Here is a 17,369-nt window from a genome sequence, read left to right as displayed (position 1 = left end):
CGTGGAGCAGGCCTTATCAGCCCCATGAGTTGTGCCACCTAGCAACCCCCGACTTAATCCCAGCATAACCATGGGAGAATTTTCAATGATCAGTTAACCTACCAACAGCCACTTCTTTGGACTGTGGGAAGAAACCCATGCATTCCACAGGGAGGACATACAGGAACATAAGAGATATGTTGGAATTGAATTCCGATGCCCTGAGTTTTAATAGTGTCACTTTAACCTCTATGTTAGTGCTTGTGGGTTCATGGTCCTTTCGGAAATCTGATAGCGCAGGGAAAGAAGCTGTTCTGGAATGGATGAGTGTGCGTCTTCAGTCTCCCGTACCACCTTCTCGATGGCAGTAGTGAGAAGAGGACATATCCTGGGTGGTGGGGTCCTTAGTAATGGGTGCTGCGTTTTTGAGGCATTGCCTTTGGAAGACATCCTCAGTGGGGGGGTTTATTCACACGATAGAGTTGGCTAAGTTTACAAACCTCTACGGATCTTTCCGATCCTGTGTAGTGCGTATGTTTCTTGTGTTCTTGTGATGTAGCAAGTACAATTGGGAAATGTACTTCAGGCAAAGCTTGGACAAGCTGTGCTAGCATGAAATGTTTTAGACCAGAAAGGCATGAGACTATGGGGTGATGTGAAACGAGGACGATTTTCACATCATTCTATAGACTCAGCCCTGATGAAGGGTCTTGGCCCGAAACACCATCCTGAAGAAGGGTTAATTAATTTCCCTTTAATTAATATTATAAATTGAATAATTATTGAATCTGCTCCACCACAATTTCAGGGTATGTATTGTGAATCGTAAGTTGTTGGGTCAAAACAAAGTAAAGGTAGTCCTCACTGTTTCACTGGCTCTGCTGTCCGATAGTTTAAATCTCTGTTGACCAGTTATTGATTTGCTTTTTAAATGGAAAATATTTTGCCATCTTAAATTCAAAACTTGATAATCCTGAGCAATTAGCAATAAGACAATTCGGAACTGTTTTGCTCACTGTGGTTTCAAGCGTTTGGGCTGTAGCTGCAGAAACGGCCGTTAGACATTTCAGAGGGAACCGTTTTTAAATAGCGCCATTTACGTGCTTGTGTTATGTTATCCATTTAGGCGTACTGATGCTGATTATTTCAACTTCATGCAGGAAGGCAAAGAAGGCAGCCCATTATCTGCACTAGGTGGCTGTGCACACAGTCCATCAAAAGTACTTGGCAGCCATGAATTCTTCCATCTGTAACTATTAGGAACTAATACACTGTTTTATAATGCTGCAGTAGCATTGTAGTGTTTTAACTTGTTCTGTATTTCATTTAAGTATGTAATTTGTTAGTCAATTAAACGGTAGTTTGTCTTTATTATGCCTTTTAACAATTTCCATGAAACTTTGGCTAACTGGGGTGGTGGTGGGGGGGGGGGGGGGGAGCGTGTGGAGATGCTTAATTAAGCCAAAATCTACTGGCCTGCATTAACCGGAATCTTTTGTATTTCCCCTTTGGCATAGTTTTGGCAATTGAATGCCTTAGAATAGTGTTCATTGGGGTAGTGATTCAGTCCTCAAGCCAACCCCATAGATGATGACCTGAGGGGGTGGTGGGAATAGACAGCTCCCCTGGCCTTTGTTGTTTCTAATCTTAGAGCTTGGCATTGTCACTTGTTTGAAAAATAGAATATTCTCCTCCCTAGCACACTCATCCATCACTCCGATCCAGAAAAATATTATACAAAGGAGAAATGTCACAATGTGATTAGTTGTTTTTGGTGAGTAATTTTTTTTAGGTCTAGCTGATTTTCCTAAAACTATGCAAGTAGGATTAATCACTTTTTCTGGTCATGTGAATAAAATATCTCTGCATATACCCTAACAGGGTGCATAAGTTTATTTGGTGACTAAAGAAATTGGAAGTAGTTGCCCTGCCACTTTAATTTCCCGTAGGTAGAATCTTGACAGCCAATCAATAATTCATGGTTGTCCTGGGATAACAGGAGTTCTAAAGTAATTGTCTTTGAGGTTTTAATAGAGTAAACCCTGAGAAATTATCAGCTCATTTAGTTCTTGATTTTAAATTTTTTTTTTATTTGAACACAGGAAGAAGAAAGTGAAGAAGAACCCAAGCTGAAGTATGAAAGATTGGGTAACGGAGTGACAGAAATTCTGCAGAAAGACGTAGCCAGTTGTATGATCATTCACGATAAGGTAGTCTCTTTGTTTCACTTTTACACGAAAAATCCCCGATCTTGAAATAAAATATAATTTCTCTAACAAAGTCTTTGAGGTTCTGCTGATTACAGTGCTGTAACTGTAAATAATTTAAAATCATACAGAGAGCTGCTCCATCTCGTGAAGCTATGGTGATTATGCATTCATAATGCATCTGGGTTTTATTTTTTTCAAATTCAGTGTTCGGTATCTATTCAGATTTTGCTCCCCTTTTTCAAGCGGCCACTTTCTTTTCTAAAGCATCATATTTTCACAAGCATCAGTCTGTGCTTGATGACTAATCGTCATGGCACCTGGAGCAGTCAAGCGGGCTTCTGCGCTGGAATAGTCATACCTAGTTATGTCTGCACACCTGATGTTTTATTAACCAGTATTGATTTTCTTTACTCGGGGGACTTTCTCCTTCCTGAAAAAAAAAATAGCAACCTTGCAGGGGCGAAAGACATTGCTGGGCTGAATTTGCAATGCCCCTGGTTCTCCTTCCTTCCTCTTTAATGCAGGTCCATGTTATAAGTGCCTGAATTTAATTTTCAGTTTAGCAATTCCATCTTGATAAATCCTTTTTAAACCTCAAGTTAATGGAAGGTTATTTTTCTGATGGTGCTGGTTGACTGACATGCTTGGTAGTGCCTGTAAATATGAGCATTTCATTAGATCCTCCAATCAAGCATGCTCGGATGCTCGGAATGACTTGCCCCAGAATTTGGTTAATGCATTGAGCTCTTATTTATTGATTTCCTGTTTACTCCTCCATTTTTTAAACTCAATGTTTAAAATTTTATTTTATATGCTTGTTAAAATCCTGGATGTATTATGTATTTTTTTCTGTCTCTCTTTCTCTTCTTAACGCATTGCCTGAACTGGACATTTTCAGCCATTTCAGGCCATTATATTTCACACAGCTGTAACTCTGCTAAATAAAGCTTCAAACATTCTCTCATCCTCGCTGTGCGTCTGTAGCTTCCTCCTGTTTTTAATGCTACACTTTTAATTTGCTGCCACAGTTCATCAGTGAGTGTGCACAAGCTGCAAAGAAACAATTTGTTGTTAGCAGATGAGGCTTCCCTGTGACTCATTCTGACAGGTAGCCGGTGCGTGCACCATCACGCTGGCCCAGAGCCTCATTCTCAGCACCATTGACACTGAATCCTGGAGAAATTATTCCCCTTTCTTATGAGAAAAGTCGGGACGACTGGAAATTAGGAAACAAACTGCTAATTATGATAAAGCAAAACACACGTAGATAAACAGAGTTTACGTGCTGAGGAGCGGCAAGGCTGCTAAAATAGGAGCAACACAGACAAAATGCTGGAGGAACTCAGCGGGTCAGGCAGCGTCTATGGAAATGAATAGACAGTCGATGTTTTGGGCTGAGACCCTTCTTCACAACTGGAAGGACTGGTTTTATTCATTTCCATAGACGTTGCCTGACTTGCTGAGCACCTCCAGCATTTTGACTGTGTTACTTTTGGATTTCCAGCATCTGCAGAATCTCTTGCGTTTATAATATGGGAGGAGTATGAGATTTAAAAAATTGCAGTTAAATTTATTGCTGTTGAGGTATTCCTTTAGTTCTGAAGGGTTGTAAAATGATATGATTTAAAGACATTAAAAATTTGCAATTATTTTAGAATATAATTTTCTGTGAAATTATATTATTGTATTATAAGAGTCATCGAAAAGTACAGCACTGAAACAGGCCATTCGGCCCATCTTGTCCATTCTGAAACCATTTAAACTGCCGACTCCCATCAACCTTCACAGGAACCATAGCCCTCCATACCCCTACCATCCAGGTACCTAAACAAGCTTAGCTTAAAAGTTAATCTTGCAACCAGCACTTGCTCTGGCAGCTCAGTCCACTCTCTCACAACCCTCTGAGTGAAAAAGTTTCTTCTGATGTTCCCCTTGTGCTTTTCACCTTTCATCCTCTAGGTGTAGACCAAACAGATACATTCTGTGAAATTAGATATGTAATGTTCTTCCTGTTCATGCCCTCATAATTTTGTATACCTCTATCGAACCTTTTAGTATAAAGAATTCTACAGAATGAAGTCCTAACCTATTCAACCTTTCAGTATAACTCAGGTCTTTAGTCCTGGCAACATCCTTGTAAATTTTCTCGACAATCCTTCAATCTGATATCTTTTCTGTAGGTAGGTGACCAAACCTGCATGCAATATTCTAAATTAGGCCTCACCAATGTCTTATATAACTGCAGCATAACATCCCAGCCCCTGTGTACAATCCATGTGTATACAGTGGCATGCAAAAGTTTGGGCACCCCTGGACAAAATTTCTGTTACTGTGAATAGTTAAGTGAGTAGAAGATGAACTGATCTCCAAAAGTCATAAAGTTAAAGATGAAACATTCTTTTCAACATTTTAGGCAAGATTAGTGTATTATTTTTGTTTTGTACAATTTTAGAGTGGGGGGGGGGGAAGTAAAGGAGCACCATGCAAAAGTTTGGGCACCCCAAGAGATTTGAGCTCTCAGATAACTTTTACCAAGGTCTCAGAACTTAATTAGCCTGTTAGGGCTATGGCTTGTTCACAGTCATCATTAGGTGAGGCCAGGTGATGCAAATTTCAAAGCTTTATAAATACCCTGACTCCTCAAACCTTGTCCTAACAATCAGCAGCCATGGACTCCTCTAAGCAGCTGCCTAGCATTCTGAAAATTAAAATAAATGATGCCCACAAAGCAGGAGAAGGCTATAAGAAGATAGCAAAGCATTTTCAGGTAGCTGTTTCCTCAGTTCGTAATGTAATTAAGAAATGGCCGTGAACAGGAGGTCAAGTTGAGGTCTGGAAGACCGAGAAAAGTTTCCAAAAGAACTGCTCATAGGATTGCTAGAAAGGCAAATTAAAACCCCCGTTTGACTGCAAGAGACCTTCATGAAGATGTAGCAGACTCTGGAGTGGTGGTGCACTGTTCTACTGTGCAGCAACACCTGCACAAATATGACCTTCATGAAAGAGCCATCAGAAGAAAACCTTTCCTGCGTCCTCACCACAAAATCCAGCACCAGAAGTTTGCAAAGGAACATCTAAACAAGCCTGATGCATTTTGGAAACAAGTCCTGTGGACTGACACAGTTAAAATAGAACTTTTTGGCCGCAATGAGAAAAAAGGGTGCAGAATTTCATGAAAAAAACACCTCTCCAACTGTTAAGCATGGGGGTGGATCGATTACGCTTTGGGCTTGTGTTGCAGCCAGTGGCACAGGGAACATGTCACTAGTAGAGGGAAGAATGAATTCAATTAAATACCAGCAAATTCTGGAAGCAAACATCGCACTGTCTGTAAAAACAAAAAAAGCTGAAGATGAAAAGAGATTGGCTTCTACAACAGGATAATGATCCTAAACACACCTCAAAATTCCCAATGGACTACCTCAAGAGGCACAAGCTGAAGGTTTTGCCATGGCCCTCACAGTCCCCCGACCTAAACATCATCGAAAATCTGTGCATAGACCTCAAAGAGCAGTGCATGCAAGATGGCCCAAGAACCTCACAGAACTAGAAGCCTTTTGCAAGGAAGAACGGGTGGAAATCCCCTAAACAAGAATTGAAATACTCTTAGCTGGCTACAAAAAGCATTTACAAGCTGTGATACTTGCCAAAGGAGGTGTTACTAAGTACTGACCATGCAGGGTGCCCAAACGTTTGCTTCGGGCCCTTTTCCTTTTTTGTTATTTTGAAACTGTAAAAGATGAAACTAAAAAAAAAATCTTGCTTAAAATATTAAAGAAATGTGTCATCTTTAACTTACTGCCTTTTGGAAATCAGGTCATCTGTTACTCGCTTAGCTATTCACAGTAACAGAAATTTTGACTGGGGTGCCCAAACTTCTGCATACCACTGTAAGTTATCTTATGTATTTATGCTTATTATGTTTTTTCTGCTGCTTCAGATCCAGAGTAATGACTATTTTGTTCTCCTTTACATTTAAGACCATAAGATATAGAAACAGAATCAGGCCATTTGGCCCATCGAGTCTGCTCCGCCATTCCATCATGGCTGATCCATTTCCCTCTCAGCCCCAATCTCCTGCCTTCTCCCATATCCCTTCGTGCCCTGACCAATCAACAATCTATCAACCTCCACTTTAAATATCCATGAAGACTCGGCCTCCACAGCTGGCTATAACAATGAATTCCACAGATTCACCACTCTCTCACTAAAGAAATTCCTCCTCACCTCCGTTCTAAAAGGACACCCCCCTCTATTCTAAGGCCATGTCCTTTGGTCTTAGACTCTTTCCAACCACAGGAAACATCCTCTCCACATCTGCTGTATCAAGACATTTCACCATTTGATGGCTTTCAATGAAATCTCACCTCAGAATCTTTTTCGTGAGCCTTCTTTGAACCCTCTCCAATGTCAACATATCCTTTATTAGATACAGGGCCCAGAGCTGCTCACGGTACTCCAGATGAGGCCTCACCAGTGCCTTATAAAGCCTCGTGTACTGGAAATGATATTAAACAACCTTAAATCTTGAACTTAAGATAAATTTGGATAAGTACATGGATGGGTGGGATATGGAGGGCAATATCCTGGGTCCAGGTTGATGCGACTGGACAAAATAATAGTTAGACGTGGACTAGGAGGGCGGACAGGCCTGTTTCTGTGCTCTGACGAGCTCAGAGACATTTGTGGTGTCTGTTTTTTCCAAAGGTATTAGTTTTTTCCATAGCTGACAGGAGCCGTCCACTGGCACCTGCACTTTTCCCTTGGTAAATATTTAGCATGATTTACACATCATTCCACAAGTATAACGCGATGGGTGTAAATGTTTCATTTCCATAGGAATTGTTTTGAAACAGCAATAGTTGCTGTAAGCTTTTTCAATGAAATAAACGAAGTTAATCAAGGTGGATGACAGATACCTCTATCTTAAATTTCACTGTGCTGCTTTCCTTTTGCAGTTTTTGGCTCTGGGGACACATCACGGCAAAGTCTATTTACTGGACGTCCAGGGGAATGTGACGCAGTCCTTCGACATTGTAAGTCTGATGTGGTAATATTACAAACCCTGTAAGAGTGTCAGCTTTCTATATTTATCCACTCCATCTGAATAGTTTTCTACTGCAGGCTCCAGAAGCACTTGTGGGCTGTCCCCAGCTCACCCTCAGACTGTGTTGGTCCGTGACTCAAACAATGCATCTCACTCTATGTTTTGATGTACATGTGACAAATAAATACCATTCCAAATCATCTCTTCATTTTTCTCCTTGTCCAAAGCAATTGAAGATTAAATTATTGATATCAGAATCAGGTTTAATATCACCAGCATATGTCGTGAAATTTGTTCACTTAGCAGCAGTGGTACAACACAATACATGATAAATGTAGAAAAAAAACTAAAAAATAATGAGTTCCAGCAAGTATCTATGTATATTATAGAGTTAAATAAAAATGGTGCAAAAACAGAAGTAATAAAAAAGTGAGGTAGAGTTCATGGGTTCATTGTCCATTTAGAAACCAGATGGCAGAGGGGAAGAAGCTGTTCCTGAATCGCTGAGTGTGTGCCTTCAGGCTTCTGTACCTCCTCCCTGATGGCAGCAGTGAGAAAAGGGCATGTTCTGGATGATGGGTTGTCCTTAATAATGGACACTACCTTTCTTAGGCACCGCTCCTTGAAGATGTCTTGGATACTACCCCAGCATACAGTACTGTACAGAAGTGTTAAGCATGCTAGGTTTTATATATGGTTTCAGATGGTATGGCCTGCACAGAGCCCTGATCTCAACATCATCAGTGTGATTACCTGGAGAGACAGAAGCAAGCGAGGCAGCCAGAGTTTTATAAAACTGCCTGGCAGTGTACCTAAGAGAATTGTTGCGGTTTTAACGGCAAAGGGTGGGCGCGCCAAATGTTGATTTTTTTTTTACTGCTTACTGCTCTTGTAGTAATTCTTTTGAAATTTAGAAACTCTTCATTATTCTTGAAATCATTTAATTTTTTAACGTGCTTAAGACTTTTGCATAGTACTATACAATCAGACCTGGGTATTTGATGTTTCAGTAGTATTTGAGCAATCTTGTGTATTAAGCATTCTTCATTTAAATAATTAATTACAGTTTATGTAAAAATACGTTAGTTGCTTATGTCATCACGCTACCACGTGATGAGTTTGCGCCTCGCTTTACGTAAACCCGTAGTTAGACTCACGTTTTGGACTCCCATGTCTTCCTTTGTGTAAGTTTAATGCTTCGAAGTTACAAAACAAGACTGTGACACAAGTAACACATTTCCCTGTGCAAGTGACAGAAAAAGTTAATCTTTAAGATTTTTTTAATAACTGCGTAGTTGCTGCAGTACCAATATTTTTTACAATAATAAATGCTGTGAAAAAGTTCTAATGAATTAATGGCAATGTTTTAAGTTATTTTTGCCCTTGGTATTTGGCTGGTCACTGCTTGTTATACTTCTGTTCTCTGTTGGTTTCTGTATCTTTTAACCAGTGCACTAACCCCCACCCTTACTTCCCGTATTCTGCATTTCTACCGCATAAATTCACATCAATCTCTAGTCCCTTTTTGGAAAGATGCGCAAGCAAATTACTCAGAGGTCTTCTCCCATACTGCTCCAGATCTGGCCATACAAAGCTTCTGGAGAAAGTATCAAATTGACTGTTGCTTTCTCTTCCCCTTTGCCTGCCCTTATGATATCTCAGCTAAGATTTGGAATGGGGAAAATGAAGTCTTGAATCAGTGCCTCATTCCACCAAGACTGTAACCATGCTTTGTCCAGGACAGAGAAGCGGGCAGGAAAGTCATAGCAGACACTGCTCACCCTGTAAATCAAAAACAGGAGATTCTGCAGATGCTGGAAATCCAGAGTAACACATACAAAATGCTGGAAGAACACAGCAGGACCGGCAGCATCTATGGAGGAGAATAAACAGTTGTCATTTTGGGCCTGATGAAGGGTCTTGGCCTGAAACATTAACTGTTTCTTCCCCTCCATAGATGCTACCTGACCAGCTGAGATTCTTCAGCACTTTATGTGTGTTACCCATCCTGCAAACAGCTTTTTTCACAAATACGAGTGTGTGTGTTGCGTTTTTCACAAGGTCCATTCCCACTCTCCTGCCCCCTGTCACTGAACTTTATTAACAGCTACATTTTATAGTGCTTTACTTTGTAAATACATGCTGGTGTTTATGTGTTTGTGTACTTTATTCCATATCTGTACTTTAATCTCTAAATTATTTTTCTCATAATTTATAATTGTTGAATGTTGTTTTTCGTTGCATGTCACACCAGCACATCACAGCAAACTCCTGATACATGTAAATGTAGTGGTGACTAAAGGTGATCCTTGACCCCTGTCAGTGAGCTATTAAAGTAGAGAAATTACCTGTAAGCACAAAGCAGCCGGTTTCGGTTAATTAGGCCATTGGTTGCGCAGGGCCGCCACTTATTTGGGGGCAACTCTTAAAGAGCAAAAGCAAAAAATAACTGGGATTGTCTTTATTTATTTAGGACACTGTGCTGCTTATTGGGGTGGGAGACTGGTGCTGAACAGGTTTTAACTAGCATCAGTCATGGACACTTGTGTGGCTGTTAGACACTACACCGTACTTAGAGTCAGCAGTTTGTAAATGGCTTCAGTTACGTGTGTTTGTGTTCAAAAAACTGATTTTTGTCACTGATAGTTGGCGAGAAATAGCTAGTAAGGCAATTCAGAACTGTTTTGCTCACTGTAATTTCAAGCATTCATGCTGTGAGATGCCAGAAATGGCCGGGAATGAAAATTAAACAATTTCACTACTTCAAGTTAAGAGCTACGAAGAACTTAACAGCATCAACAGTCAACTTGAATGTTGCAGTGAAAATGAAGATTTGGAGAATGTGATACTTGAACGGATTGTATGAACGCAGTCCATTTATCTGTTCTAGATGCCTGTGCTAATTTTGATCATTTACAGTCCATCAAAAGAACACAGCAGCATACACAATGAATTTTTCCGTCGATAACTATTCAGAACAATGCACAGTTTTATAGTACAGCAGTAGTATTGGTAGTGTGCTAATTTATTCTTTATTTCATTTAAATACATAATTTGTTAAATGGCAGTTTGTCTTTTTTATACTTTAACTATTTCCATGAAACTTTGACTAACTGGAGCAGCCGCTTAATTGGGCCAAAATGTACCGGTGCCGATGTGTCCCAATTAACCAGGATCCACTGTATTATGAATCCAGTCCACCTGTGCCGTCTCCTCCATTGTACTCTTTTTAACTTGCTTCTTTGGCCAAATGTTAGATCACTGGTCATAATATCTAAACTTTTAGAACATAGAACAGAGAAATCCTATGGCACAATACAGGCCCTTCAGCCCACAATGCTGTGCCGAACATGTACTTACTTTAGAAATTACCTAGAGTTACCCATAGCCCTCTATTTTTCTTAGCTCCATCTATCTATCCAGGAGTCTTAAAAGACCCTATCTGCCTCCACCACCGTTGCCGGCAACCATTCCACGCACTCACCACTCTCTGCGTTTTTTTTTAAAAAAGGGTACCCCCGGCACCTCCTCTGTACCTATTTCCAAGAACCCTAAAACTGTGCCCTCTCATGTTAGCCATTTCAGCCCTGGGAAAAAGCCTCTAACTATCCACATGATCAATGCCTCTCATCATCTTATACACCTCTGTCAGGTCACCTCTCATCCTCCGTCGCTCCAAGGAGAAAAGGCCAAGTTCACTCAACCTGTTTTCATAAGGGTTGCTCCCCAATCCAGGTAACATCCTTGTAAATCTCCTCTGCACCCTTTCTATGGTTTCCACATCCTTCCTGTAATGAGGCAACCAGAACTGAGCACAATACTCCAAATGCGGTCTAACCAGGGCCCTACATAGCTGCAACATTACCTCTCGGCCCTTGAACTCAAGCCCACATTTGATAAAGGCCAATCTACACTGTATTCCTTCTTAACCAGAGTCAACCTGCACAGCAGCTTTCAGTGTCCTATGGACTCAGACCCCAAGATCCCTCTGGTCCTTCACACTGCCAAGAGTCTTGCAATTAATACTATATTCTGCCATCATATTTGACCTACCAAAATGAACCACCTCACACTTATTTAGGTTGAACTCCATCTGCCACTTCTCAGCCCAGTTTTGCATCCTATCAATGTCTCATTGTAACCTCTGCCAGCCCTTCACTCTATCCACAACGCACCCAACATTTGTGTCATCAGCAAATTTACTAACCATCCCTCCACTTCCTCATTCAGGTCATTTATAAAAATCACGAAGAGAATGGGTCCCAGAACAGATTCCTGAGGCACACCACTGGCCACCAACTTTCATGCAGAATATGACCCGGCTACATTCTTTGCTTTCTGTGGGCAAGCCAATTCTGGATCCACAAAGCAATGTCCCCTTGGATCCCATGCCTCCTTACTTTCTCAATAAGCCTTGCATGGGGTACCTTATCAAATGCCTTGCTGAAATCCATATACACTACATCTACTGCTCTTCCTTCATCAATGTGTTTAGTCACATCCTCAAAAAATTCAATCAGGCTTGTAAGACACGACCTGCCTTTGACAAAGCCTTGCTGACTATTCCTAATCCTATTATACCTCTCCAAATATTCATAAATCCTGTCTCCCAGGATCTTCTCCATCAACTTACCAACCACTGAAATAAGCTCTGCAATCTCCTCCGTCGCCTCCCACAGTAGCCAGTGTCGGTGACTTACCCAGCTTGATGCTTTTCAAAAGCTCCAGCACATCCTCTTTCTTAATGTCCATATGCTCAAGCTTTTCAGTTCACTGTAAGAAATCCCGACAATCGCTAAGGTGCTTTTCCGTAGTGAATACTAAAGCAAAGTATTCATTAAGTACCTCTGCTACCTCCTCCAGTTCCATACAGACTTTTCCACTGTCACACTTGATTTGTCCTATTCTTTCACGTCTTATCTTCTTGCTCTTCACATACTCTTAGAATGCCTTGGGGTTTTCCTTAAGCCTGCTCGCCAAGGCCTTCTCATGGTCCCTTCTGGCTCTCCTAATTTCATTCTTAAACTCATTCCTTCTAGCCTTATAATTTTCTAGATCTCTATCATTACCTAGTTTTTGAACCTTTCGTAAGCTTTTCTTCCTGACTAGATTTTCAACAACCTTTGTACATCATGGTTCCTGTACCCTACCATCCTTTCCCTATGTCATTGGAGCATACCTATGCAGAACTCCACACAAATATCCCCTGAACATTTGCCACATTTCCGTCCTATATTTCTCTGAGAACATCTGCTCTGAATTTATACTTCCAAGTTCCTGCCTGATCGCTTCAAATTTCCCCTTACTCCAATTAAACGTTTTCCTAACTCGTCTGCTCCTATCCCTCGCCCATCCTACGGTAAAGGAGATAGAATTGACTCCATATTTACTTCTTCCTGTTCTACTGATGAATTGGAGTCTCAAATTATGCTAAATGCACTGTGAAGATGCAAATTTTTGTTCAATTTATCTTGTGAATCTTCCTGCACAAGGTGCTAACTTTAGTTTGCATGGTAGATGGAAGCAAAATATTTAAGGTGCTTGTCATACAGACTTGTCCTAGGCCCAGCATGTAAGTGCAATTATGAAGAAAGTACAGCAGCGCCTCTACTTAGGAGTTTGCAAAGATTCAACATGACATCTGAAGCTTTGACGAACTTCTATAGATGCGTAGTGGGGAGTGTGTTGACTGGCTGCATTATGGCGTGGTATAGAAGCACCAATGCCCTTGAATGGAAAATCCTACAAAAAGTACAGGATATGCCATCACAGGTAAAGCCCTCCCCACCATTGAGCAAATCTACATGAAATGCTGTTGTGGGAAAGCAGCATCCATCATCAGGGACCTCCACCACCCAGAACATGCTCTCTTCTCACGGCTGCCATCAGAAGCAAGATACAGGAGCCTCAGGACCCATACCACCGGGTTCAGGAACAGTTAGTGCTCATCAACCATCAGGCTCTTGAACCAAAGGGGATAACTTCACTAGCCCCATCACTGAAATGTTCTCACAACCAATGGACTGACTTAAAAGAATTTTTCATCTCATGTTCTCAATATTTATTGATTATTTATTTATTTATTTTTCTTTTTGTATTTCCATAGTCTTATCTTTTGCACGCTAGTTGAATGCCCAAGTTGGTGTGGTATTTCATTGATTGTATTACAGTTTATTATTCTATAGATTTGTTGGTTATGTCCACAAGAAAACAAATCTCAGGGTTGTATATGGTGACATTCATGTACCTTGATAATAAATTTGCTTTGAATATACAATTTAAAACAAAATGCTGGAAATTGTAAGTGAGAGAAAGAGCATGTATCAGGTTGATAATGATTTTTTAATTAGCAGCATTTCCCCCTATTTATTCCTTTTTTTCCAAGTGGATTAATTATGAGTCCTGGCCTGAATGGAGATGATGCTGTAAATCTTTGTCCGTCATATTTAGAAGTGTAATTGGGACTTGCATTTGTCCTGTGAAGAGGAATGATCCTGATTGGACTCTGGAGACCACTTATTGTCGTTTCACTCCTGGGTTTGGAGATTCTCAAATTCCTCTCTGCCTCCTAATCATTATCTTCTCAAATAAAGGGGATAGAATTTCAACTGGTTGTTAAGAATCTATTTACTGCTTGCTCCATTTTTGTCATATAGCTCCTGCAAGCTGTCCAGAATCAGAATTATATGACTGACATATGTAGTGAAATTTTATTTAGTTATTTATTGGGATAGAGCGTGGAACAGGCCTTTCCAGACTGCAAACCGTGCCACCCAGCAACCCTACAAAGTACATTTGTTATCGAAGTATGTATACTATATACAATCTCGAGATTCATGTTCTTTACAGGCAGCCACAAAACAAAAACACTCAATGAGACCCATTTTTTAAAAAAACCCTCAAACAGACAATGTGCAGAAAAAAAGCAAATTTGGCCCATCAAATCTGCTCTGCTAGCTGATCCATTTCCCTCAGCCCCGATATCCTGCGTTCTCCCCGTAACCCTTCATGCCCTTAAACCTTTGCCTTAAAAATGCCAAATGACAGCCTCCAAAGTTGCCTGTGGCACCAAATTCCATAAATTCACCACTCTCCTCATTTCTGTTCTAAATGGATGTCTTTATGCTCTGAGGCTATGCTATCTGGTCCTAGACTCCCCCACCACAGGAAACATTCTCTCCACATCCACTTCATCGAGGTCTTTCAACATTTGATAGGTTTCAATGAGATGCCCCCCTCATTCTTCTGAGTTCCAGTGAGTACAGGCCCAGAGCCATTAATCAGTCCTCATACAGTAACCCTTTCATTCCCAGAATCATTCTCATGACCCTCTTCTTACTCCATAGCCAGAGCATCCTTTCTTTGAAACGAGGCTCAGAACTGCTCACAATACTCAAAGCGTGGCCTTACCTGTGCCTAAGCCTCAGCATTACATCCTTGCTTTTATATTCTAGTCCTCTTGAAATGAATGCTAATGTTACATTTGGCTTCCTCAGCACCAACTCAGCCTGAGAGAATAGCCAAAGACTTTTTCCTAGGGCAGAAGTGGCTAATACGATGAGGCATAATTTTAAGGTGATTGGAGGAAACTATAGTGGGGGTCTCAGAGGTGACTTTTTACGCAGTGTGTATTGGTGTATGAGATGCCCTACTCGGGGTGGTGGTAGAGGTAGATCCATTGGGGACGTTTAAGAAACTCTTTGGTAGACATATGGATGATAGAAAAGCGGAGAGCTATGGAAGAGGGAAGGGTTAGATTGATTGTGGAGTAGGTTAAAAGGTCAGCAGAACATTGTGGGCTGAAGGGCCTGTACTGTGCAAGCAACACTTTAAAATAGGCCAAGGTTTACTTGAAGAGTCTGCAAAGCTCCATGGAGGAGAGCCAGACTACTTTTGAACAACACACACAAAATACTGGAGGAACTCAGCAGGTCAGGCAGTGTCTTTGGAGGGGAATAAGGAGTTATTGGATACTGGCATTTTTGATCAGGTGTTCTTCAGAAGTCAAGAATGAGTTATAAAACTTGTTGCTTATGATTGTTTATTAAGCCTTGCAAGAATATTGAATCCGAATCAGGGTTCATATCACCGGCATATGTTGTAAAATTTGTGGTTATGTGGCAGCAGTACATAATAAAAACTGTAAATTACCGTGACGATAAGGCAATGGCCCCTCGAGTCTGCCCCAGCATTCCGAAATCTGGTGGCAGAGGGAATGAAACTGCACCTGATTTATGAATCATTGAAGTGAGGGTGGGAGGGTCATTCTATTGCAACCAATCTGCAACTACTAGAAAACACACTGAACATGTCTATAAGTAATTTTATAAAAATACAAACAAGCATAAGAAAGGTACAGGAGCCTCAATGATTCAGGAACAGCTTCTTCCCCTCTGACATCTGATTTCTAAATGGACTTTGAACCCATGGACACCCCAATATATTTTTTGCACTACTTATCTAATGTAACTATTTAATATACATCTAATGCCCTTGGACAACATTGGTGGTGTGGAGAGGGGAAATTTGCAGCTTGGGCAACTGCCGGTCCTCGACAAAATAAAACCTTGCCCAGGCTTGCGCCCTGGAAACTTTCCAAGGTGCAAATCCATCGTCTAATGAGACTAACGGAGGCCAACTACACACTAATACACTTAACACATTTCAGATTTTTCCTCTATTACTATGGGCACATGCCAGTGATATCAAACCTGATTTTGAAACTGCAAGGAAAGTAACAATTACACTGTGGGGACTCCTGAAGAAAGGTCCCGCTCAATACGTTGACTGTTTATTCCTCCCCATAGATGCTGGCTGACCTGCTGAGTTCCTCCAGCATTTTGTGTGTGTTACACTTGATAAGACCTCACACACTGCTCCATTTCGAGTTTTTGTTGGCCTAATATCCTTCCAATGCAGATTTTCCATAGGGGATGCAAACGAATCAATTACCTATTTGTTAGCAAGGCAAGTTAACGAATGACCCATTGATCACTTTAGCTGAGTATCTGAGCAGTGAAAGCCAGTGTGATAGATGCTGAGGGAGACGACATTACCAAAAATGATATGATTATAAAAGGCTCTCCTAATAGTTAGCAAATCGAAAAGCTGACAGAATCCATACTAAAGGGTATTTTGTCCGGATTTTACAGTCTTGGTTTAGGGGCTTAACTGTCAGCTCTCTTATAAATCTGCACTAGTGTTTTTTTTTTGCAACTGTATGATTTGTCTTCTTTCAAATCAACTTTAGATATGACAGCGATGGGTAGGGATATCTTATGTGTCTCCTACAGGAAAGAACAAGTATTATTCTCATGATTTCATTCCTGGAGAGGTGCCGGAATCTCTTTATTAGATATGTTTCTAGAAGCAGCTATGTCACTTGGATATAGTGTGGGCTGCACAATTTTATAAGATTGCTAACTGATACTTTGTTGTCTTCCTTGCAGTTCCTAAGAGCAATGAGAAAACATGACCCCAATATTTCACCCAAACTGCAGACTCTGATTTGTGTCAAGAGCCTTTACTTTTCAGGGACTGACCAACAGTTTCAGCAACAATAGCAGCAGTCAGAGATAATCTAGTGAATTTAGCCAGCTCCATCTTGGGCACTAGCTCCCCGTCATTGAGAACATCTTCCAAAGGCGATGTCTCAAAAGGTGGTATCCATCATTAAAGACTTTCACTGGCCTCTTCTTATCACCATCAGGGAGGGGGTGTGGGAGCCCAAAGTCACACATTCAGTGCTTTAGGGATAGCTTCAATGTGTTAGGAACAGTTATTACCCCTCAACCAGCAGGCTCTTGAACCAAATGTGATTCAGTAATGGTTATTTTTCTATTATGGATTTATTGAGTATGCCCACTTGAAAATGAATCTCAGGGTTGTATATGGTGACATATTGGGTACTATGATAATCAGCTTGAGCTTTCTTTCCCCTCCACCATCTGGCTTCTGAATGGTCCATGAACACCACCTCATTATTTTTGCCCTCGGTTTGCACCACATTTGATTTCTTAATAACTATACATTTCTTATTGTATTTTATAGTATATTTTTTGTATTGCATTGTACTGCTGCCACGAAACAGCAAATTTCACCACATAATTCAAGTTTAAATGTCATTCAACCAA

General features: G+C 40.8%; 1 protein-coding gene across 2 annotated transcripts in view; it reads left to right on the top strand.

Annotated features, from left to right (window-relative positions):
- Nucleotides 1-17,369, top strand: part of vps41 (VPS41 subunit of HOPS complex) — a 228,384-nt gene that overhangs the window by 44,023 nt on the left and 166,992 nt on the right. For both annotated transcript variants that reach the window (XM_073031609.1, XM_073031568.1), the window contains exons 3-4: nucleotides 2,082-2,189; nucleotides 7,148-7,225. In XM_073031609.1, the coding sequence (XP_072887710.1) occupies nucleotides 2,082-2,189; nucleotides 7,148-7,225 (186 nt within the window). The remainder of the gene's footprint in view (nucleotides 1-2,081; nucleotides 2,190-7,147; nucleotides 7,226-17,369) is intronic.

This window comes from Hemitrygon akajei, chromosome 1 (assembly GCF_048418815.1).
Source record: "Hemitrygon akajei chromosome 1, sHemAka1.3, whole genome shotgun sequence".
In the NCBI taxonomy this organism is placed as follows: domain Eukaryota; kingdom Metazoa; phylum Chordata; class Chondrichthyes; order Myliobatiformes; family Dasyatidae; genus Hemitrygon; species Hemitrygon akajei.
Note: the sequence above shows the minus strand (reverse complement) of the source record. Positions and strands in the feature narration are given on the sequence as shown.